Source organism: Eretmochelys imbricata, chromosome 5 (genome assembly GCF_965152235.1).
Source record: "Eretmochelys imbricata isolate rEreImb1 chromosome 5, rEreImb1.hap1, whole genome shotgun sequence".
Classification (NCBI taxonomy): Eukaryota; Metazoa; Chordata; order Testudines; family Cheloniidae; genus Eretmochelys; species Eretmochelys imbricata.
The window spans coordinates 89,837,033-89,862,663 of NC_135576.1; the positions used below are offsets into that span (position 1 = coordinate 89,837,033).

General features: G+C 39.4%; 1 protein-coding gene across 3 annotated transcripts in view; it reads right to left on the reverse strand.

The window, feature by feature from the left end:
- The window catches only part of DAPK1 (death associated protein kinase 1), a 125,193-nt gene extending 99,797 nt beyond the window's left edge, over nucleotides 1-25,396 (reverse strand). Inside the window, exons 1-2 of one of the 3 annotated variants that reach the window (XM_077817494.1) lie at nucleotides 25,263-25,396; nucleotides 24,274-24,444 (exon numbers count right to left, since the gene is read on the reverse strand). In XM_077817494.1, coding sequence (XP_077673620.1) covers nucleotides 24,274-24,335 — 62 coding nt within the window. In that variant the 5' untranslated portion in view covers nucleotides 24,336-24,444; nucleotides 25,263-25,396. Of the gene's footprint in view, nucleotides 1-24,273; nucleotides 24,445-24,528; nucleotides 24,660-25,056 lie in introns of those variants that run through there. The other 2 variants (XM_077817493.1, XM_077817495.1) reach the window with 2 other exon arrangements.
- Nucleotides 25,397-25,631: the final 235 nt, after the last annotated feature.

A 25,631-nucleotide genomic window follows, 5' to 3' on the forward strand; every position in this document is an offset into this window, starting at 1 on the left:
ATAAATCCCTTATTCTACCCAACTATTTTCACAGAAGCCCACAATAGCACTAGTTCGAGCTTTGAGACCTACTAAGCCAATCTACAATTTTATTTTTTGAAATAGCTTCTCTCTCCTCTACTAAGGGCAATGAAACCTGCCTGTCACCCACAGACACCAGAGTGCTGTTAGAAAGGAGCTACAGTTCTACAACCAGAACTCAGTCACCTGATGCTGTGGTCTTTACTGAGGCAAAGAGTCTCATTGAAGGCAATGAATAAGGAAGCAGAAAGCTCACTAATCCTTATCATCAGACAACAGTAATATCTAGCTTACCCCGGAGTTTAGTACTAATACTTTATCAGTAACAAACACTAGTATCTGCAAAAGCCACATATTCCAACCTACACTGCCAGAGCAAGCTATTTTTCCTGATTAAAGAAATAGTATTTATTCCTTTTTAAGTATTTAAAAAAGTGTGGTACTGCTGCTTTCACAGAATTGCCAGAGATGTCATACTGGGAGTATGGCTTGGATGAATAACCATGTGTGGCATGGCTAAAGTGAAATATTATGAAGGAGCAGCCTGCATAGAACAAGAATGATGTGACTGGACATACTGCCAAGAAAGGTTACCTTGGGATTAAAGTGAAGGAACAATTGGTCTGGTTTTTGGAGCTCATTAGCTGAATCGAAAAATAGCAAGAAAAACATTAGTGAATCCTGAAAAAAGTCAAGATTAATTGCTGAAGACAAGAAATACATTAGCTTCTTTTTGCAGAGCTTGATTTTTTTATCCCAGAATTGTGTCTTTAATAATCCCAATCTCCCTTCCCATTGGTTGTTGAGGCTGTCTGGATCCTGAACCTTTCAACTGAGCTTTACTAGATCTGTTTTCCTTTGCAGAGACCTCTCATAAAACAACCTTCATGTCCTCTTGCATGTCTTTTAACATATTTTCTGCTTGTGGGCACTTATATCCTGGGGTCCCTTTCACCCCTAAAAAGCCAACAATGGATATTCAGTTGTCAGAAGTGCAGTCAAAACTGCAAAATTCTGCCAGAATTTAGGTTGTCCATGCAACCTTAATTCATCCCCCTTGTATGTATGCATTTTGATATTCGTTAATTGTATTGATCACACACTATCTCATTCAGCATAGAGAACAGATGGTCCTCAGGAAATCCTCAAGATTTAGTGTTTAAAGTGGTAGCTTGGGGGAGACAGGTTCAATTCCCTGCTCCATCACAAACTTCCTGTGTGATGCTGGGCAAGTCATTTAGGTAACTGAAACAGAGAGAGACTATCTGAAAAATGGGGATAATGGTACTTCCCTACCTCTCACAGGGGTGTTGAAAAGCAAAATATATTTAAGATTTTGAAGTGTTCACATACTACAGTAATGGGGACTATAACTACCTAAGAAAAGATCGATAGTGTAGAAAACTACAGTTCAATATTTCTTTTTTACCCTCACCTGAGTGTGCCCCTGCTGTTAGTGTACATCATCAAAACTCTCCACTGACCATGAAATTATACATTTCCTTACGTAGGGTGCTCATCACCATAACTTCAAACACTAATGAGATTAACTCCACTGTGAGAAGAGAGTTCTTATCCCCATTTTACATGGGGAAACAGACAAAACAACTCTCCACACCTCCCTACTTTCAACCCTTTGCTCCTTCCTAGTAGACACTGCTTTAGGGTAGGTCTTCACTGCACAGTCATAACTAAAACATTTCTCCCAACCTGACTCTCATTCACACACCAATATCTCTAGCTTGAGCATAGTGGTGCTTTAACCTTGAGCTAGCTGACTAGTCAGAGGATATAGATTTAAGATCGAGTGCTGCTGACACGAGTTATTGCTTCCTGTCTGGACGCAGCTACAGGCCATTTGAAAGTTCACAGATCACTCAATGCCATCCCAAAATTCCCCCATAGCCTTTTTGTATCTGTCTACCCATTCCAGACCAGAAATTACCTCCAAAAGGTACAAATGGCCTGCTTTGGTGTTTGGTGCAGGAAAAGATAAAATCCCTGAAGAACATTTGCTGGGCAAAAGACCACAAACTACCAGTCCAATAACCCATTTAGAATGTTCCTGTTCTAGGAGGAGCTAGACTGGGTACTGAACAGCACTCCAAGCAGGGAGCCCATGTACAAACTACCTTAAAAGCTGTTTAGATAAAAATTTGAATTAGGTGCTATGTATATCCCAAAGAGAGAGAATTGACTGTCTCCAAAGTAGACTTATTATTATTAGTTGTATGGCAATGGCACCAGAAGGCCCAGATCAGGATTGGGGACCCCATTGCACTGGAATCTGTACGAGGTTAATGACAATCCCTGCCCCAAATCATTTAGAGTCTAAAGCCCCAATTTTGCTATTACTCTGCATTGACTTCAGTGGGGCTCTGTGCAGAAATACTGATAGAAATACAGGTTCACAACTCTACTGGGTAGCAACTATGGATATTAGGTTGTTACAAGAGCAGCTCTGGAGTTTTCAGTTACCCCTCCATCATAGATACTTCTATAATCTTTTGTCACTATAGAGGATTTGTTGTTCTAAACCAGGCACTTTTTCAAACTTCTAGTATCCCTCCACAGCACATACAACAGAAGTGCAAAGTGTGCCTGACTGACAGCAAATTTTAATGTCGAAATACTGATAATTTAGCTTATAGCTCAGTGACTGTCTGACGCTATGACTGTTCACCTTTATTAATTCAAGACTCTTCTTACTAACTCACCACAGAACCATATCTAGAATAACACAAAAGGGAGAAGCAAGAAAGGGGAAGTAGTAGTTAGTTGATACAGTTCAGTTTTAAGTTAAAAAAAAAAAAAAAAGCTGTACAACTGAACCATCCTGTTTATTTCAGCACTTCACAATGGTGCTAAAGAGAAAGGGTAGGTGCTTATAAGGACACCTACAGTTGAAATTAAATGGATTCATTGTGACGTGAAATGACAACTATGTAAGACTTCTCAGGGCAGTACAGAGATCTGATAGGGGTGAGTCAGTTGAACTTATAGTAGACTGCTTCATTGTGTATTATGCTTGAAAGATTAACTCTTATGATCAACTAAGGCCTTATCAACACTAAAAAGTTAGGTAGACCCAGATACATTGCTCAGGAGTATGAAAACCCCCATAGGTTAAGCCAGCCTAGCCCCTGGTGTAGACACCCGTAGGTCAATGGAAGAATTCTTCTGTTGACCTAGCTACTGCCTCTAGAGAAGGTGAAGCATCTGTGCCGATGGGAGAACCCCCTCCTGTCGGCATAGGCAGTGCCTACATTGAAGCACTACATCCGCGCAGCTGCAGCTATAGCATTTCAAATGTAGATAAACCCTTAGTAAAATGGATAAGAGTTATAATTAACATAATAAAAAGACACAGGCTTCTCTAAAGGCAGTTATTAAAAAACCCCCAGATCTTAAGCATCCATGCAGATACTACAGGACTCTTTAAAAAACCCCAAACAACATGGCTCTTTTCTCTAAGTGTATTTCCTTTTCAGATCTACCTATCGAGTTTACCAGTATAGAATCTAAGCTCCTTTTTTCTCCATATGACCTGTGGAAGTAAAGTACCAAATTTCAGTAGTTTAGCCAGGCTAAACGGCCCAAACTAGAACTCAAAATCAGAATCCCCCTGAATCAAGAAGAGTGGTAAGGGCTCAAAACCTACATGTGGAATCCAGCACCTTGGCGCAGGCGGGGGGCACACAGACTGTATATGAATATTAAGTAAGGGCAAAACAGAATCAAGAGAAAGCACACACAGAAAGATGATTAAACATAGTGGTAGCAAAAAGAATGGAACATTATTCTATATACAATGTGTTTTTAATGTGTGGCTTCTCATTGTACAATCCTTCTCAAGTACTATTTCTTTCATATGCATCAAGTTAACGTTAATATGGAAGTTTGCTTAAAGATGTATAATTTAGACCTGCAATTGCTGAAGAAGAATCGTGTTACAGCAGTAAGTCTGTATAGTAAAGAAAGAAATGATACCCATCATTCCTAATATCTTCTATGCTTTGACAGGGATCCTGATATACTATACACTGTTGAGCACCTCCATGCCTCAATTAGCCAGTGTAAATATTCAATTACATACAACAAAGAACAGGCAAAATGCACAATACTCAAACTGGATGTGATCAGCATAGCCATCTACAGCTGTATAAGGTGGATGGAATTGTGAAGACAGTGATCATAAGCAGGAAGACCTCAATGCAGATATGCTTTCACTACTTGTCAAATTTTCAGTATGTATTTATCCATTTTAAAGTTAGTAATACTTTCCTACAGGGCAGAGATAGAGGGCATGAATAAATAAATGGCTGTTTGAGTACAAGCTACTTGACAACAAGAAAAAAATAGTTAATCGGGAATCAAAATGCTGCTCACGTTTTCTAGCATTCAATCAATGCTAGAAAAAAAATCTCTTATTTTTCTGAGGACCAATCAAGCACATGCTAATCACTAAAAAACTATTTGGGGAAAACAAACAGGAAGCTACTTTAAGGAAATCACTAGTTTTTGCTTGTCAGCATCTAGTACAATTATTCAGTGTAATAATTTTCTGAGCATAAGCCACTCCAGCTGGACATGAAAGAGGAAGATAACATCTGTGGTGTATCCAAGAAGAGGTCTTTCACCATGAACACAATATATCTTGCTCAACAATTCTATTCTATTTGTGCCACGCCCAGGCACTTCTAAGTACAGAAAAATCAGATTATTTTTATGTTTTAAGATACAAAAGTGACATTAATTTAAACTGAATTAGCTCTAGTGGATGCATATCATCATTTTGGGAACTGTACATGAAGCCCTAGCATTTGATTTTTATACTTGAGACCATGGCAGTAAACAGATTATCTAAAATGAAAAATAATCCTTCTGTGGTTGAGTTAATGGAGTCATAAAAAGCAAAATAGTTCAGAGACTTTTTCTCTTGTCTCATCCATGTCAGGATTACTTCCTTCCTGCATTCTGTGTAAGAAGGAAAACTGAAAAGGATGTAGAGTCAAGCACTCAAAAGACAGGAAATACCAAATATTAAGGTTGCCCATGTAATCCTAATTCTGCTCTTGTGCATTTTTATATAGTCTTTAATTACATAACTACCTGTAATTGTTATATTTAGTTGTTTCCATGCATTTTTAAAAAAAGGGTAGCATGTGGACAGGGTGTGCTACTTTACGACAGGAGTATTTCTGCTGGGAAGGTTTATATTATTGGTGGGGTTGCATTAGAGACCAGCCTTCTGAATCTTGTAAAAAAGACTATATTAAAATTGTTGCTTTATTAAATCGAGATACAGGATGCCAGATTGCATTCTCATCTCTGTGAAGTTAGACTCTCCCCCCTCCCGCCCCAGGTCAAAAATCCCCATTAAATATCCTCCCTCCCCCCAAAAAATATGCAAAGATCCTTTCATGCCCTGTAGTCCTAAGAGAAAACCTCTTAACAATGCAATTATTGTGAAACCTCTAAGAGAGCAGTGAACTGATCTTTAGAGGCATCTCAGAAGTAAAAAGATATGTATTACTTTTACTTATTATTCTTTTCTCCATTAAAGATCCACTGTAATTGTCTTAACAGCATCTCATTTCACCTGTTAAATGCAACAATGTTCCTTCATAATAGTGTAAAAAAAAAATCAAATGACTAACCATTATGTAAAGATAAGTGAATTTGCCCTTCACAGTTTCATTTACATATCTAAGACAATTAAAACCACTAGAAAACAGTAATTTAAATATTGATACAGTAATTCACTGTAATGTGTCCTTTTACACTAATGGTCCAAAGTTTATAGTCACAATGTGATCACCTTGTGTAGCGAGGTAACAGCAGTCTACCAGCTTCCAGAGAAAACAGCTCTGGCATCATCAGCTTCACAAAACTAAAAATATTGAACAGTCTACTACTAACTATTTGTTAAACACCAAAATGAGCTTGGCACTCTACAAAATGCACATATCATGACAGTTCCTGCCCGAAGAGATCTTATAATCTAGGTGCTGGACAAAGACAAGACATATCACAAGACGGCAAGGAAGGTTAAAAAATATTTGACACTCCCCTCCTGCACATCTCCACCTTTTATAATTTGTGAGTCTCATAGACCAAATGGGGCTTTAGGAAAGTTGTGAATGAGGAGGGTGGTGCACTTTCACACAAGAGGCTAAATGGATGAGGAAAGAAGAAAGTAATGGAGAGTACGAAATGAATGGAATGTTGAGACTAATATAGCTGGTAAAGTACAAAAGGAGAGGACAAATGTGCAGAGAAAAGACATCAAAGATGTAGGAATTGTGCAGGACTTTTCAAGGCACATACGAGCAGTTTAAACTTGATACATTGGGAAAAGGGAAATCAGTGGAGTAATGTGGTCTGAAACAGTCAAGAAAGATCACTTTGGCTGGACTGGAGAAGAGTGCTGTGTATATCAAGGAAGCCTAAGAGGTCATCATAGTTGTCTCAAAATGGAAGATGACAAGAGCCCTCTGTCCACGCACATTAGGAGTCTCCAGGTCATACATCATTTGATCACTGGTTCAGTTTTTGGGGTGTACTATGACAGCTTCTTATATTCATGGGAAACAAATCAGGGTTGGTCAGTGTCAGGGGAGGATAACAGGAAATCTAATACAGTAAAGTGTATCAGCAAAAGATGTCAAATTTGCTTAGAAATTGGGTTTGGCATTTACACTGACTATAAGTGCTCCTTGTGCAAACATGGAACACAGAAGATCTGCAGCCCTTCTAGATAAGGCAAGTAGCACCACTTCAGGCAGCACCAGTCACTCACAGCTCCATTCCTTTTACTTCCATCATGATGGTTAGAAAATGGCATTCTTCCTCCCCCACTAAATGGTTGAATTAAATTCTTATTTTAAAAAGTATGAAAATTCAGAAAATTTCAGCAAGTCTGAATTACGATTATGATCAAATTTCCCGAAAAAAAAGCAAGATTTAGTCCTTGCTGCTTGTGAGATGCCACATTTCTGTTATAAGAAATGCTACGCGTGAGGTGGGATTCAGTGCAATACTAACAATGCCTTGTGTTAGAGAAAGTGGAAACACACACTGTGAAATGTAATTTACACCTCATAGAGACTGAGGGCAGCTGTGTTTGAAAGTGTGCTATATGGTTATAGTTAGTCCTTGTTAACTATATAAAAATTGGTAGTTGGCCCAGAGGCAGAAGCTACATTTAACTTATCCTACGAAACTGACTTATTACAGTAGAATCCAAAATGTGCTCTATAAAACATAAACCAACTATGGTTGGGGGAGAAGGATATAAACAAGCAGAGTAATCCAGACAATTAACATGAATCTTATAAAGGTCCGCTTTAGTTCTTTCCCCTTCTCATGCTCCCTCCCCACCCCTGCCATCTCGTTAGCTGCATTTTTTGCAGGATTTATATAAATGTGTACGCATGCACATATACACTCACCACCCAGCTGCACCTTTACTTGGCCATTAATGGCTGGCTAAGTTACTTGTAAGCATCTCAGTACAGTGGGTCTCAAGGAGGAGTATGACAGATGAAAAGGTACGTTTGTCTGTAAGGCCATTAACTACATTTCACATAGACAGCGTCCCTTATGCTCTGCTCTTGGGGTATTTGTGTCTAAGATTAAGCACGAGGTGGTAGCAGTGCAACCTCTCTCTGTTGAGCACTACATTTAGGCTCTGCCAGAGTAGTGTGTGTTTTGAAAAGAGAAAGGAGAGACTAACACTGGTTTAATCCTCCACCCCCCTCCAATTACCTTTATTCTTCCTTGATGTAAAAAGGAAAAAAAATATATACCTTGGTGGCTGAGCTGTGCAGCAGCCAAGGCCTTTAATCCTATCCAATGCTCCCTTCACACCCATTCTTTTTGCTACAGCTCTTAAAAAATTAATTAAAAATTCAGTAAAGAAGAGTTTATGGAGTTGAACTGCCTGAATAACTGACCATTTATTTCAGTGATCTGCTGAGGAGTTGCTCCCAAAAGGAAATCCGACAAGAAGAGGAGGACTCTGCATTATTTAATCTGACAGGGATGGAGGTCTCAACCTTTCCCCAAAAATTAAACAAGAAACACGCTTTGTAAATCTAGCATTAATGGCCTGAGCACTCACAGATTCCATTAAATTCATTTCCAAAAGTCAGAAGGGAGGTGGGCTTTACAATACACACACAACGTAAGCAAGGACAGTCCAAGAATCAGGATGTGTAGAGTTAGCCTCAACTTCCTTCTGTTGTGCCTGTTAATTCACACTATGAAATGTAGGTGCCTGGGAGGGAGGACACACATGAAGAAAAATTTACTTGCTGCACAGGCATAGCATGTATTTTGTTTAAAATGCAGAAATATTGATAATAAACACTCGCCCCCAAATGGCAGTATCAAATCCATTTAAATGAAGTTATAGCTAACTATTAAATAACTGCCACCCAACATAAGTAGTAATATAAATAGTTCATTAATATGAAAATAATAATTTAGTTTAGCAGTTTGCATTTAATTTTCTGTGAGACGAGATTTGAAACGACAGTCAGAACATCCCTTCTCTCTTCCCCACCCCCACAAAAAATGGGGAGGACAAACAGGGCCCAATCCCCAAAGCTACAGCAGTACTAACAGGTGCCACCACAATACAGCTTTAAACTCAGCAGGGGCTGCTTGGTGGTAAAAAGAGTCTTGTCACTGTCGATATTTAATCAATACTCCAGGAAAAATCATTGGCTTCCCATTTATTTATTTAACAAGTCTGCCACCAGCTAGTAATAGTTAATGATCTTTCTTGCTACAATTTAATCTCCACAATTTTAATAATCCTTAAAAGTGTCACACTTGAAGAATGCCACTTACAGTAATGAATGGCACTATGCAAATCCAATCTCTTTTGTAAACCAACTGAAAACCAAACCCTCACTCACTGAGGCTTGTGCCTGGCACAGGTATCCAAACACACAACTTTACACAGCAGATTATTTCAATCTGCCTCCCACAGCAGAAAAAATAATTCTTGATTTGACTTACATGGATGCTACTAATATGCAGCTCAAAATGTAATTAGATCCTCAGCAATTTCCATAGCTCGGCCCCTCATTCATTGCAACAAAGAATGGAAGCTGTAATATGTGTGGAATCTTCTCCAAATAAGTCTTTGACTTCACATATATTTTTAAAGATAGGTATGAAAAAAATCCTTATCCGTAAATCTACACCAGCCGGTGTACCTAGAGCCTTTAAAGGGAGAAATGCACCCCAGCCTCTCCATTTACACAGAATAATACCCTGCTTATATATTTATTATTGACCATTAATTCTTCCCTTCCCCACATATTGGAGGGTTTTCTAAACATGGCCAATACTTTTCAAGCGATGCTTACCATTATCTCCCCTTCACTCTGGGCTCACTCTCCTCTTTCTTTTGTTTGATTCTCTTAGTTTTATGTGAGCTGAAAAATCAGCACACCTTAATCTTCCAGGTCATTAATATGTACAGGGTGCCTATAGGTTCAGTATTACAGACAAGATCGAATAGTCAGACAAGATGCAGGGGTCCATAATACCAAGAGATGCAGCTTTTCATTTACCTCCCTCCTTTTGAAACAATTTACTATTACACTTGAGCCTTGTACTAGGTTTCTGTTTGCTTGTTTTTATTTTAAGTCCAGTGGAGCATTTCACAGCAGACACCATCTTTCCTCTCCTCACACTAAAGTATTTTAAGGGATATTGAATTGAAACTCCTCCAGGAATTTTATTGTGACCACAAAGGAAACTGAAGTAGATGTTAATCATTTACTGAGTTGCTGATCAAAGGTTTTTAAAAAAAGTGTCCTGTGGTGTAAAGACATGCTGGCCAGAGAGGTAAGTGTTGACAATGACATTCCCAGCAAGTGCAAGAGAGTGAGAGGGGTCTAACAGCTCCTGGACCTTTAGGAGATCTATGTGCAGCTACTGTCTATCAAATGTAGTCTTTCAATAGACTATACTATCTTTCAATAGATCACATGACTTGTTAAAGAAATGATGACCAGAAGCTTAGCTAACAATATACAGGATCTTTTCATGATCACATTCTACTAAACAATTAGGACAAATCTTGCTCTTTAAAATTAGCTGAAGACAGATGAAGGCCAAGGAATAAGATGTGTGCACCAGGATAGAGGGAAAGGGGAACAGAGGGGATTTATTTTCACTCTCAGACCCAAAATCCTCTGCCGTCAGGAAAAATTATACTGTTGCTAGACCATTCTGAATAAAAAGGAATGTTTGTGTCACAAGGAAACTGGCATCCATATAAAATTAACATTGCTTAAAAGAAAGATTTATGTATGAACTGAACAAATTTTACTGAAGCATAAGACATTTTTACAGAAAGAATGGAGCTCTCACATTCACTGCCACTGTTTTAATTTTACTGTATATTGCATTGCTTAGTGCATTAGAGATAATAAATAGTTCTGATAAATATACAGTATATTCCGTTAACCAAAGAAAAATATACTTTATGCAAAAGAGAGCTCCTTTTAACAGAGACCCACTGAAAGGATATAGTTCTGATGGAAGATTTTCTACTTGCTTTTTTTCCTGTAATACATAGTTAGAGCAGAAAGACAAAAACAAAGGGATACGGTCAACTTGATTTTTTGAAACGAATTAAATTAAATAATAATTAGTTTGATAGAGCATCCTTTGTGTGCCTATCTTATTTTTTTTAAATAAGGTTTTCTGTTCCCCTTCTGAGGCTTATAAATGTCTTTCTATCAGGGTAGAGTTGGTGGGCCCCAAGAGAAACACCAAACATGCTGGTGCCCACCCTTTCCTTCCTCCCCACACACCTGCCTGCCTTGCCTGCAGTTTCAAAACTGCTGCTGCAGCTATGAGTATAATGCTCTCTTGCAGAGGTCAGGGAACTCTAGGCATGAGTACGGTTACCATACCACAACATGACAGGGGAAGTGCAAGTGACCATCAGCATCATAGCGGAACTAGCTACACACAAAGGACTGTCAAATGCACAGAGTAAACAGAAGCAGTTTTTTCTCCCTCTCATCTCTCCACTCTCATAATCTAGTTGTTACCTGCAACAACAGGCACAACATTTTCAGACATTTTTCAAGTGGGGGCATGTCTCTTTAAAAGCATATAAATATGACTTCTTAGGAAAGTCAAAATATAAGAACTTACAATATATTGTTGCCGGAAGGATTAACCAATTTTGTTAAATTTCCCTATTGCTACTAAAAAGGGATTTATTTAGCTGTGCAATCATTCTTCTACTTTCATCTAAGACAGTGTGATTAATGTGTGATTAAATATTTTCGCAATTATTGACCAGCAAATCTTTCCCACTGAGGTCAAGAAAAAACTGCAGTTAACAGCCCTTCATTTGTGATGCATTATTTATTCTTTCAAACCTACCAATATGCAAGAGAATAGGGCCACTGGTTTCCTATTCCTTGTCCTTTCATAGAATCATAGAAGATTAGGGTTGGAAGAGACCTCAGGAAGTCATCTAGTCCAACCCCTGTTCAAAGCAGGACTCACACCAACTAAATCATCCCAGCCAGGGGTTTGTCAAGCCAGGCCTTAAAAACCTCTAAGGATGGAGATTCCACCACGTCCCTAGGTAACCCATTCCAGTGCTTCACCACACTCCTAGTGAAATAGTGTTCAAAACTAACCTGAATTATTAACTGCTTTTATTGCTTCATACATGTGTGTCAAAAGCCACTGTGCCATAGAACTTAATAAGCATCCAACTAATGTAAAACAAAGCCTTATGAAATTTTAACAGCAGGGGGAAGGGAAAGAGAAAGGAAGAGGAATGTATCAGAACCCTATTTTATAAGTGAATGTATCAAACACATGGTATATGGAGTCAGGGAGAAGAAAGAGCAGACAGGACACATCTGTGGAACAAGTCTATACACACACACGGTTCTGGGCCACAGTAAACAAACTGAACCAGACTGACTACTTCTATTAGCTGCATAAGCAATTAAAAGAAATGTATGACCCCTTTAATTAAATAACTATTCAACGATATTTCTATTACAACAACATTGTCAGGTCACTCCTCTTTCTGAAAACACTGAGGTCCAAATGTTCACAAACTCACATGCCCAATCTAGCAGTCATACACAACTTCCCAATAGGCGTGTCAATCCCCAATCCCCATGTAGGAGGTGGTACACTTTAACCTCATTTTTCAAACTCAAGTTTTTCATTCTTTAGCTCTGCGCCTAATAAGATTTTTGTTTTGTTTTTAAATGTTTGAGCAAAACACAAGTAGCCATTAGCGTGCTGATACCATTGCCTTACATGTCGGCCAATATTGTTTTCTTGTAATTCTCCATCTGTCTGTTGTCTCTTGTTTTATACTTATACTGTGAGCTCCTTCAGGCAAATAGCATCTTTTTGTTCTGCTTTTGTACAGTGCCTTGCACAATGGAGTCCTGGTTTATGACTAGGGTCTCATGGCACTAAAGTAACACAAATACTAATAATGCGAGGGTTATGTTTCTCATCCCACTCCAAGAGAGAGGATCATTTAAAAATGGTTAAACTTCCAATCAAAATTAGCCAGTCACTAATGAGTAGTGAAGGCTATTTGACTTTTTTTTAAATCTTAAAAAGACTTTAAATATTTGCCAGTGAACATCCCAGTAGAAAAATTTCTCTTTGTTTAAGTTAGCAATGACATTTTTGGTATAAACGTGCCATTTTATTACTCTTGATAACTTTATAACTACCAGATTGATTTTTTCAAACTTAGCTTGATGTTTAGTCCTTGTTAAGATCTATGAAACAAACCATGTTGAGGATTTTAGTATTATGGGTGTAATAATGCAACTATATTCTATTCAGCCAAAACAAAACATGGCAGCGCCTTCCCCCACTCCAAAGTAAACAAGGTAGGTTAATATGGATGCAACGTTCTAGCAAGGATCTCTAGTTTATGCTCTTCACTAGCTAAAGAACTTCCTTGCTTGAACATGGCAGATGAATAGGGTACACGATTGCTATGTAGCAACTCATGAAGGAAAATAACTTAGCCTGGTGGTTTTCAACTCTTTCTTCATGTACAGCTTTCATATCCAGTTTAAAGATACACTGTTGCGTAAGTGAACTGTTTCAGTAATTTACATAACTATCATCAGGTCCACTTTCACTCCCACTATTTTGCAATAAGGTTATTATAATGCAATGCAATTAAAACTGTCCAAAAGCTACATGTCAGTATATTGAAAGAAGCAATTTAAGAGGTTTAACTTGTTCAGTTAAAAATAAATACTGTAAAGTAAATACATCCAATAATTGGTAAGAGTAATGTTTAAACTTTATTAATACAGTTCCGGCATAGCTCACATGAAACAGAAATAAGGTATACACATACAACAAAAAATAACATGAAATAACCTCCACTGTTAACATACATAGTTATTCCCCGAAGAACGTTTCTAACATATTGAGGTACCATATGTTGTCTTTAAGAGATGTACCATCTTGGTGTAAAAAAAGAGAAAACATCCTGCTTAGCTGTTCCATTAATTTCAAAGAGCTTTCAATCTGGTCCTTAGTAAATATGTGATAAAAGATTTAAAAAGCAATACATGCTGTATTATAACCTTGTATGATAAGTTCTGTCTTCTAGATAACATTCTGATAATGAATTTAATGTAAGTATGTAATATCTGTCATTCTTACAAAGTTATGGGTGTAGAAAAAAAATGTACATTAGGGAAATGGGCCCCAAATCTGCAAACACTTACACACATGCTCCATTTTACTACCATGAATAGTCCCAAAACTAAAAGCTCTATGTAACAGCTAGGTACTATTATTACTACTACTCAAAGTAGTAAAATGAAGTGTGTGTGTGCACGCGCGCACAGGATCAAGGCTATAGTACAGCATCACATAATAAAAGAAAGCAATGTACCATGCAAAGAGAAAGATAAGGTGGCATATTTGAACCTTAATCTTTGCACTGTTATTCAATGAGTGCTTTGTTCACATCCGTCGAGTAAGTGTGTATTCTGTATTATATATCATATTTTAAAGAAATTACCCTTCATGTTAACAAAAACGGTGGGGGGGGGAACGACATGGGGGGAATGCACATGAAGCATATCTGACTCAAAACAGAAGACAGTGGCACAACCAGGAACTTGTGGTGAAGATATGTTACACCCTTTTTAAGATGTTTTGTTTTTGGAAAAGGGAAGCAATGGCACAGTAAGTATTGTTGTCTTTAACTTCATAAAGAAAGAGTACTTGAAGAATCTCCCTAAAAAAGTCACTTTTATAACAATAGGTCCAAAAGTGGATCGGTTTTGGAATGGCTGTTTGATCCATGACCTGTGGAGGCAGATTCTATTTAGGGCACCAGGTCACTTATTATATAACTCTCGCACTGCCCACTACTTCAGGACAATGAGCAGCTTTTCTCTTATTCCACCCCCTCCAAATCACACCGCCCCCCAACCTTTAAAAAAGATAGATAGCTTGGGATCTACCGGTTGGTTGGATGGTAATAAATATACGTGATGGGATTATACAGCACTTTTGGGGTTTCCACATTTCATGGGGATAGACAGCAAGAACACATGTGCAGTTTATACCAGGTTTTAATTTTATTTCTGTTGCACATTAATGCTGTCAAGAGACACCATTGAAAGCTGCAATAATTTGGTTAGATGAGTCTCTAAGATTACTCTCTAAGAAATTTTTATATCAGTCTTCAGTAACTTTGGAAAATGAATGAATATTTATGACAGAGCTTGAATAATTTACCAGTCACTTATTAGCCAGGAGGACTAGACCCACCAGCCAGAGGTGGATGTGAAAGATAGGTGTGCAAGGGTTTGTGTGCTTACTGCTCATAGCTTTCCCAAACAGCAGCAGAGCCAAACGGATGAGGTAGTTTTGCACTACTTGCAGAACTACCAAGACATAGCTAATATTCACAACCCTGTGGGACAGCAGTGAAAACTATGATCCATAGTAAAAGTTTTTTATACTGAGCAGAAAATGATGGCTTGGGCCCATTTTTTCCTCCATGGAAAACTTCTCTCTTGCTAAATAATCAGTGGGTAAGTGTATTTTTTCCAAACACTGAGTTAAGATGCTAAATGCAAGAACAAATTGACCAACCAACACATTTTACAATACAATGGCCCATAAAAAAAACCCACTGCAAGAAACAGGAAATGTTTTGCTCTCAGAGATATTTTGTTCTTGGTTTAAACAAATCACCTTCATGGAATATAAAATAAAATTGCAAACAAAGCATAGTCAATTTGTCACAAATCCCACACTGAATGCCTGCTATATTAGCAACTTCCCTGCATAACTTATTACAGGGAATTATTGTTAATTACAGCCAACTAATTGTCTGGCTGTTCCACTCATCAGGTGTTTATCTACAGAATGCTCACTGACAGATGAATATGACCAGTTTGGGATTTTTTTTTTTGTTTATCCTTAATTACTCCCCAATCCCCATATGAAGGAATCCTCGTCTAGCTATTCTCCAGCTGCTTTGACCCGGAAAACATACTCAGACTGTTCAGTCATGGCTCTGAGTACCCAGAGCTAACCCCACACTCAGATTTTATCTGTCATTTCAGAGCATTTCTTTTATATGGTCTCTAATTGGCCACAACCACCAAAACATTCACACAATTTACTTAGGACAGCAGGCAGACATGGTAACTTTGGCCATGAGGTAACACCAACTTACTCATCCTTGGCACGGAAAACGATGTGAATACTATACTTCTAAAGGGACAGGAATGAGAAGGAAGAAAAGCATCTTTATACATGCTGTTTTGGAATGGTTTGGCTACTCTTATCACAACAACAACTAGTGCACTACATGCATACAGAAATATAATGATCCAGCTCCCTGTACATCCATCTGCTGTGATGAATGGAGAGAAACATGGAAGAACAGCAGAGAAAAACCCAGAAAGCAGCAAGAGAGAGAATTGTCTTCCCTTGGTATGCTCTCTCGTTCCTGGGAGCCTGCAGGAAGCTCCATTCCATCCCCATAACAAATCTGTATGGATGGCCTAACTCCCAGAAAGAAATGAAATGCAAGACATGTCCAGAAATATACTGCCATACTATGGGAGTTAAGGCTCCAAGAAGCAGTATTAACCCCCATTCCAACATGTCCACTCTTTGTGTGCTTGTGAAAAAAAAAAAAAAAAAAAAGTGAGGCGGGGATATGGTGCAGTGGTGATTTAGCAGCCACACATCCCTGGGCCTCCAGCAGGTGTCATGATGCTCCAATTAAGTGCTTTTGACAAGCATTAAAATAGTTATTAAACAAAAAAACTGTTTCACTCTTAAGATCTGGTATTAGAATCCATCACCATAGCAATTAGGGAAAAAAAAACAAAAACCAAGAACTCCTCTCCAAAGAAGAAGTCAGTATAAAGTCAGACACAATAACTTCACTAAATTGGGTGAAATAACATGGCTGTAACTGACGTAAAAACAGAATGGGATATTATCCTATTGAAGTAATGGAAAAATTAAGTTCCTTAAAAGAAACTATCCCTGTGTCACAAACCCTATTTGTTTAAGCAGGGAAGGTATACAACCAGACCTTATGCACTGATTAAATGAAAGCAAGGACAGTGCTGAATTTAAGAACTGGGTTTTATCCTGTCATTTACAGTATATTTTTTAGTTAAAGGCTAAATTATCAATTCTTGTTGCTCTTGCAAATTGAATACTATTGCCTGAAGCAAACATTTTCCTTCTAAGACCTTTCTCATGCAAACCGTTTTTCACTGAGTTCAGTGCCTCTACACAAGTCATATTACCCACAGGCTTAAGCGTTTCAGGTCCTAGCCTTTAGACTGTAAGATCTTCAGGGTAAGGACTGCACCTTCCTACATGTTTGAACCATGTTTAGCACACTTGAGAAAATATTTATTTAGATTTAAACAATAAACATCCACACAAGAACTCTAGGCACCCTAACAATTAATTAGGTTCAACCACATAATTTTGACCAACAGAGGGGGGGAAAGAAGGGGGGAAAAAACCACACAAAAACCAAAAAGCAACCATACACAGGTAACAAGTTAATTCAACCAGCCAACAAAACAAAAACAAAGCCAGTCCATCTGGCTGTGATGGGACTGTAGGCTCTCTCTGCTGAAGAACAGCATCCTCCTCCCTCCCATGGAGTTCCTATTGGTGGTGGGATGCAGGGCGAGGCTGCAGGTTCTAGCAAGCAACAAAACCTGCACTGCAAGGACTAAATTCTGTTCGCCTTATTCACATAAATAGCCCGAGGGAAATCAATGGATCTACATGCACAGTGAAGATAAGCAAAGAACACGACTGGCCTTAAGACTAATATTTATATTTCTTCTGCCGCCCTCTTCTTAGCCCTCCCTCACTTATAAACAGGCGTTGGTTAAGTAAAAAGCTAACGTATTGCACCATATGGCAAACCCATAATCTAATCCTGATTGCAATTTGAGAGAGTTTCCGTGTAACTATTTCCAGTTTCTCCTTCCCCCATAAGAGAAGAACTGCCTGAATTCACATCCCGCCCTGATAGCATACACAGTTTTTGCAAGCTTGCTTGGATGCCTAACCAAGCCAGAAAAAAATCTGTTCAGTATGTGCTGTATAAGCAAAAGAAATTACATCCTGGAGCATCTGCAAGAAGAGATATGGATCCTTAAAAATACAGATTAATGAAAGTGCCAGTGCATTACTAACACACCAGTTCCTGCACTGATTGTACTTCATGGAGCCAAACCAAGAAAAATAATTCAAAAGACATTGTTATCCACTTCCTGAAAAGTTTAAATTTAAAAAAGTTCACACATTTAAAATTAAGGGGTAGAATAAGCAGTAGGCTGCTGTAGTTTTAATTACACTGCATCATAAACCAATAAAGCAGATTTTTTTTCTTTGAGAAATAATTGCTTGGTGGTGCTGTTTAGTTTATTTCTGAAAACGATCTGTACCTCTTGTGCCTTTCACATAGCTACACATCAACACATTTTATAAGGCAACAGATTATCAAACAGTGGTACCACTTTGACAGTCCCATTCAGACATCAACAGCTCACATCCACTACACAATTTATTATTCACTTTTGAAGACCGCATTTCAAGACACAGCTCAGAGGGATGGGGAAGGAAACACACAAAGGACTCTTTTCCATTCCCTTTTGCCTTGCCACCATGCTTTCAAGATTATACAGAGATTTCCTCCCCACTCCCACTCACAAAACTACAGGGTCCAATCGATTGCAGGAGGAGCGAGTGTTTCACTTGCTCAGCCACAAAAGATGGGCACAACATAGAGCAGTTTAACATTTCTTCTGAGTGATGACATCTCAGAAGACTGATTATGTGAACAGTATTTGTATACAAAACATCTGAAAAGTTCTAGGTTGTAACTTGAGTTTAGAACCTCCAAACTCACTAAAGAAAATTATAGTAAGAGGTTTTAGCTTAACACCTACTTCATTGCTAAAGTATTTATAGACTTCTTAGCATTCCCAGATATCATTCAATTTATGGCAATACAACAGTACTAGCAGACAGAGTTGTATTACTACAAGAATTATCCTACAGAAACAGAGCATGCTACTGCAGTTTCCACGGTATGCATCTGATGAAGTGAGCTGTAGCTCACGAAAACTCATGCTCAAATAAATTGGTTAGTCTCTAAGGTGCCACAAGTACTCCTTTTCTTTTTACTGATGCTTAGGTTATGTAAGTACTACTAATATGCTTACAAGACATTTTTCCCTATTACTTGCACATATAGACATATTCTGTGACTTCTGAATTTAACCATTTTGGTTACACAGAAATTTTTAAGGTTGGTACATACTTCTGTATCACTTTTAATATGTAACCAGAGAGAGGATACAAAGAGATTACACCGCAGGAGAACTCCGAAGGGTAATTTCTCATAGCTAAAAATTTAAGACTTTATATGTAATGTTATCTCTCACATTTCTGATACATCATCTCTCACATTTGTCCTTTTTATGTCTAAATTAACAGTGTTTTTTCAAACTGCTTTTTAATCTAGATCACAATTACATTATAACTACATATTTAAAAAAAATCCCTCTGGCACAACAATTTTGAGCTAGTACCATTACTATGCAATTAAGATAAGCCTGACATGGAAGAAGCAAATATCTCAAAGGAATATCAGATGTTACAAATTTCTAGAGGGAAAAGAAGTGACATCGCATGGTTTCAGTACATCAACCTGTTAAGAGTTTAAGTTTCCAATTCTCAAAACCAACACTGAAGGTCAAACTCTGTTTGCTAGCAAAGCTTAATCTGTTCAAATATCCTTTCACCATGTTCCTAATAAGAGAATGCAATATAGTTACTATAAGCTGATACTCAGGAGATGGACATTCTCTGCATTTTTAAGAGTGGAATACTTTTAAAGATTTGCACAAAGCATGTATCACTTAAGGAGATATTTGCCTACTTGCAACAGGCAGACTAACATCACAGCAAAAATTTGTTTTCACACTGTCTCCAGACTATTTACTCACACTACTGAATACAAAGAGATAAAATAGCGTCTTCTTAGGCTACTTCTACACTAATAGTGCTACAGTGGCACACTGCACTGATGCAGCTGCGCCATTGTCGCACTTCTGGCTAAGACGCTCTAAGCCGTCGGCTTAATTACTACACGAGAGGCGGTAGCTATGTTGGTGGGAGAGTACTGTCTACACCATCGCTTAGCTTGGTATAATTTACATCGCTCAGGGGTGTGGATTATTCACACAGGGGTATGGTTATACTGAAGTAAGTTCTAGTTTAGACAAGGTCCAGATGTGCAAACAAAACACCATGATAAACAGACAACTACTTGTTCTCTCTTTCATCATGTAGCAGACTGAAGATAAGGATATAGAGAATTCATCAGTGACTATAGTGAAGTTTATCAGCCGCCTTGGGTAAATTAAAAATAGCAACTGTCAGTGGCGATTCCTCCTCATTTCACGAACCAATGAGCACATATAGCCTGATTTTCAGCTACACCAAGCACAGACAACTCTAACTGACATCAATGAGATGGGCAGACACTCAGCACATATCTGAATCACACCCATACCTTCTTGGGAGTTTTAAATCTAAAGTATTTCTTTTTTCTGACGAGACAAGAATTTTTGGTTTGTATATTAATTATTAGAATGATACACATAGGGGAAAAAAGACCAGAGAAAAACAGTGTAACACAAGGCAGTTACACTGTTTTTCTCCAGTCTTTTTTCCCCTAAGTGTAACACAAGGCAGTTACCTTATTTAAAAGTATATTTTTATTTACCTCACGGGTGGGCCCATTTCCTAGTAGATGCTTATTAGGCACCTGTCACTTTATAACTTTATTCCTACTACTTTTAAAAAATATTTGTTTTATTTTAAAAATGATTGGGATAAAAAAGCCTTCATGCACAAGGAGTATTCATAAATTCATGTCTGACAACTATGAAGTCTTATGAAATAAATTTTATTTAAGTTATTTTGTCAGTTTTTTTTAACATATTGCAATACCAATGCATTTTCTCTCTCTAATCTAGAAAAAGAAGTGACATTGTTACAATCTAAGGGCTTGTCTACACATACAGCGCTGAAGAGTGCATGTGGTGAAGATGCTCTATAATGACGGGAGAGAGCTCTCCCACTAACGTAATAAAACCACCTCTGAGAGAGGCAGTAAATATCTGAGGAGAAGCTCTTCCACTGACATAGCGCTGTCTACACTGGTGCTTATGTTGGTGTAATTTATGTCGCTCGGGTGGGGGCGCACGAGGTTTATTCACCCCTGAGTGACATAAATTATGCCAACATAAGCTGTAGTGCAGACAGTGTAGCTTTTTTGGGGATTTCACAAAAATAATAAAAACAAGCTGCAGAAAAAGTCATTATAGGACAATGGACCAAATCACACCCAACTTAGGTAAACAGGGATGTAGCTATAACTGTACTCTTGCTTTGGTAAGTTGTCACTATAATTAATTAAGCAATACCTCCGGTATTGAAACAACTTCCATCAGCAAAGACAAGCCTATCTTTATGGAGGCAAACACATTTTGATAAGTCCATTAAGTTGGAATACTAAAGTTTGATCAGCAGTACTAAAAAAATAATCTCATAGTAAGCACGCAATACTTCGGCAAACTCATACACCAACAAAAGCATTGGAACTGAATAAAAGTAGAGACACTACAGAAGAGTATTTAAAATGCATGGTCACACAGCTTGCAACTGCAGGCAGAATTTAAATGAACAGAAAAGCTTCAGTAAATTTGTTGCTCTTTCACAATAATCGGCATCCTGGCTAGAACTGAATCTGCATCAGCATTATGAAATTTCATGGTTAGACGATTGATTACTATGTTGTTTATTCCTTATACAGATGTCATAAGCAAGCTTAAATTTGTATTAGAGAAAAAACGTTTGTATATGTAATGAAACATTTGCAACAATTGAGAGCACAGTTTTTTGAATAGACATTTCTGATAAAAATAATATTTGATCTGGACGTCTCCCAAGATTGTTCTACACATACACACATGCTTAGGATAATGACAGATTAGCCAACACGCACAGGAATAAATCAGGTACAGCTGAGACAATTACAGGGGATCCCATAGTATCAATACTTCTGTGGTCCTTTATTTGCATTTCCCACCCCCCAGAATAAAAATACACCAGTAGGATGATGAAGCAAAGTTTACTATTCTTGGGTAAAGGCACTGTGGTCAGTAGTAAACAAACTAAGAAGTGTTTCTTCAGCCAGGGCATATTGCTATTCCTTACATTAGCTTAAAACATCTCTGGATTTTATGACAAGCCAAGATGGTTTTAAATTGAAACTAATAAAGGAGGTTTAACTTCTGCAGTGCATTTAGCAATACATTTTTAATGGATCTTCCTCATTAAAATAGTAACAAATTTTTATTTTGTAATACTTCTGACAATAACTATATGATAAAAAGGAAGAATCAAAGTATTTTACAACTAAAAATAGAACACTGAAAGAGTCCTTAATTTGAAACTCATTCAATGAGCCTGAGGGCACCTGTACAGTGCCTTCTCAAAAGGTGTTCGAGGTACTTTATGATGCCTATAAATAAGCACACCATATTCCACTGAACTATTAAAATCAGTGCATTCATTCACCTACCTTATTTGTGACTGCCACACACACACTATCTCTAAGTAAGGGGAGAAACAGCGTGGCTTTGCAAGACTACAGCCTCCAGCACTGCCAACCCCCAGTGTTAAAAAACTATGAGTCACGTCCCAAACATATTGGTTTAAAAATAATAAAAATGGGGTCCTTCCTATTTGCCTTCTGGTTTTTGAGCCTTTAGGTTTCACATTTGCAAGCTTTTATTTGCAACCATGAGGGCTGAAAGCTTATTTAAAAAAAAGGAAAGCGAGATTCTCACAAAACTTAAAAAAATATTTTCTACTGAAGTGCCATATTATCAATAAGAAAAAGGCTAATGTTAGGAACACGAGAATTGCCAGCCTGGATCAGACTCAAGGTCTAATCTAGTAGCCAGCATTAGATGCTTCTGAGGAAGGGGTATCCCCCAGTAAGCAGCTGTGGGATCATTTCCCTCACAGATTAGGTTTCATCCTGGTCCCTAATAGTTAGAGATGGCGTAAACCCTGAAGCAAGAGATTCAATATACTTTTCAAAATTTGTTAGCACTACCTGTGAACATTTTTGTTTGTGCATACAGAGTACATATGTATTCACATTGACATAACCAGGTTAAGTTATGCCCCTTGCAAAATTTACATTTAAATTGCAAATCTTTTGATACTAAAATTATACAATATTTACTCCAGATTCACTGGGCCAGTAACAACAAACTTTAAAAAAAAAAAATCCTGCAGTTCACAAAAGACAAAACACAAACAGATCCCACACACAATTGACTTCATTTAACATTAAGCTGAAGGCTCTTAAAAGCCAAAGAACACTACAAACACTAGCCAACAGTTTGGGCTTACTATCAAAAAGCTGTGGCAGAAGTTGTGCATTTAATAGCATTCAACAAATAGGCTTTATATAGACAGTGTAAAACCTACAGCTCTTAACTACTATAAGTCTCTTGATCTGACTTTTTTTTCCCACTTGGAACAGAATAATTCAACACATATGCCTTGAATCTTCATTAAACAGAGAACAGTTAAAAAAATTAGATGGATTCTCCCATATCTTTACATGGGGAGTACCATTTTGGTTTTAGTAAAATAATTAAAGATCATATGACAGATATACAGAGCTTCTAAAATGTAAAGTGGATTTCTCTCTGTATACAAACAATATATTGCAATTTAAGTTACCTGTTTGAATAACATACGTCAAAGCACAACACAAAATTATTTCAGATCCCTATTTAAAATCTCGGACACATATACATGCAGACTGTTAGACATATAAGTATGACGTTAGAAGGTATTAATTAGCAATTATCAAATTCTAAATTCCTATTAGTTTGAATTATTTAAGACAGCAACATATATTGTTTAAAGTCACATCCTTATTTGAATTATACCTTCTAGAACACACTGGTATCTTAAAGAAAATAAGATGGGACAACATGACTATGTATAGGAACAAGAAATTAAATCTGCATGCATTCTCTAGATCTAGGTCAATACATTTTGCTTCAGTCCATAGTAATGAATTTCTGTATGACATGGAAGTACTACCAGTACCATTAGGAGTCCCTTAACCTGTGTTGTATGATCACCTCATTCTTCTGTATTCACACTCAGGGTATGTCTACCCTACAGCCACTACAGTGGCACACCTATGACTCTGCAGCTGTGCCACTGTAGCGCCATAGTGTAGACACTTCCCACATTGATGGAAGGGTTTTTTGTGTCATTGTGGGTAAACCACCTCTCCGAGAGCCCGAGCTAGGTAAATGGAAACATTCTTCTGTTCATCTAGTCAAGTCTATTCAGGGGGTTAGGCTGACCTAACTACACTGCAGAAGGCACAATGTTTTTCACAGCCTAAGAGACATAGCTAAAAAGCTTTGCCCAAGCATCACACAAAAGCCCCCCCCCAATATTATAATACTATTAATAGGGATATTAATCACTAGATTCCTTTCACAATTTATGATGGTTATTGGCCAGCTTGATGGCTATTCACAAACACACTGTACAATCTTTCAGGACCTACTGTACCTGCCGAGTTCTTCTCCAGTCTCATAGTAATCATCCAGGTTCTCCTGCCTGAAGACAGTCATGATAGCTGTCACCCTTCAGAAAAACCCAGCCGACTTCAGCACTTTTTCCTTCCAGCTCATCACCACATCTCTGTAGTACCCAATGACACTTCATGCACTACTGTGCGCCCTGGAGAGAGGGGAAGAGGTAGGTGAGAGCCTGGGTTTGTAAGAGGGCTGTGTGGGGTGGTGCACATCACACACGCAGACTGACCGTAGCAAATCTCCCAGCTAAGGTTACACAGAAATCCCCACGGCGATTTAAGGGATTAATCACAAAGCGCGTGTGGCCCTGAATCCCTCGCTCTGCTCCACGCAGAGCAGAAGGGCCCAAGCCCCGCGTCCACTCCCGCACTCCCCCAGTGCGGAGCCGAAGAAGGAAACCTGCGAACCGCGCCCCCCAAGCCCCGGCTCTGTGGCGGACACATGGGCAGGAGCAGGAATGCGGCCGGCAGCCTTCTCGGCTCAGAGCCTCCGCTTCTCCCCGCGGCTTCCTCCCCTGCGCCTTCTCCCGCCGCGGCACCCAGCCGCTCCCGGGCAGGCACTTCCCCGCCGCATGGACGCCACATTCCTCAGTAACCTCCCCCCCCTCCTCCTCCCCGTTACCCGGCCAACGAAGACGTGCTGCCAGGCGGAGCCGCCGGGGCTACCGCGCCTCCATACACGCCAAGCTAGCAAAGGCGAGGGGCGAACCCGCCCAGGCGGCAGGGACTCCGGGCATCCCCGCGAGCCTCCAACGCACCTGATTCCCGGGCGCGGGGGGGAGACGGGGGACGACGCCTCTTGCGTCTAGCGGCAGGAGCCTCGGCCTTTCCCCTGCCGGCAGAGCTGCCCGAGGGGGGGGGAGCCCCCCTCCCACCCCAATCGTGCTGCGGCAGGGCGAGGGGACGGGGACGCGGCCGCAGCGCCGGGAGAACCCGCCCGCTCCCCTCCCCCGGCGCCACTCACTGCAGCTGCCGGGGGCTCGGCCGCCGCAGGCAGGAACTGGGACGCGGCGCCAACCTCCCCGCTGCCCGGCGTTCGCTGGAGCAGCGCGCAAGGGAGCCGCGCAGGGCTGGGGAGCGGGGCTCCGCAGCGCGGCCAATGAGAAACCACCCGCCGCCGCCCCCCTTCCGCCGCCTTCTCCTCCCCTTCTGGCCGCGGCCTGCCCCGGCCGTGGGGTGGGACCGCCGCTCGCTCACAGGTGCCCGGCCAAGGTGCGGGAGGCGCCGGCTCTGGGGCCCTGACTCCCGGAGGCTTAGCCCTGGGCGGGTGCCGGGCGCGGGGGAGGCACCAGCACGGTCGAGCAGGTTCCTTGCGGCGGAGCCCGCTGGGATG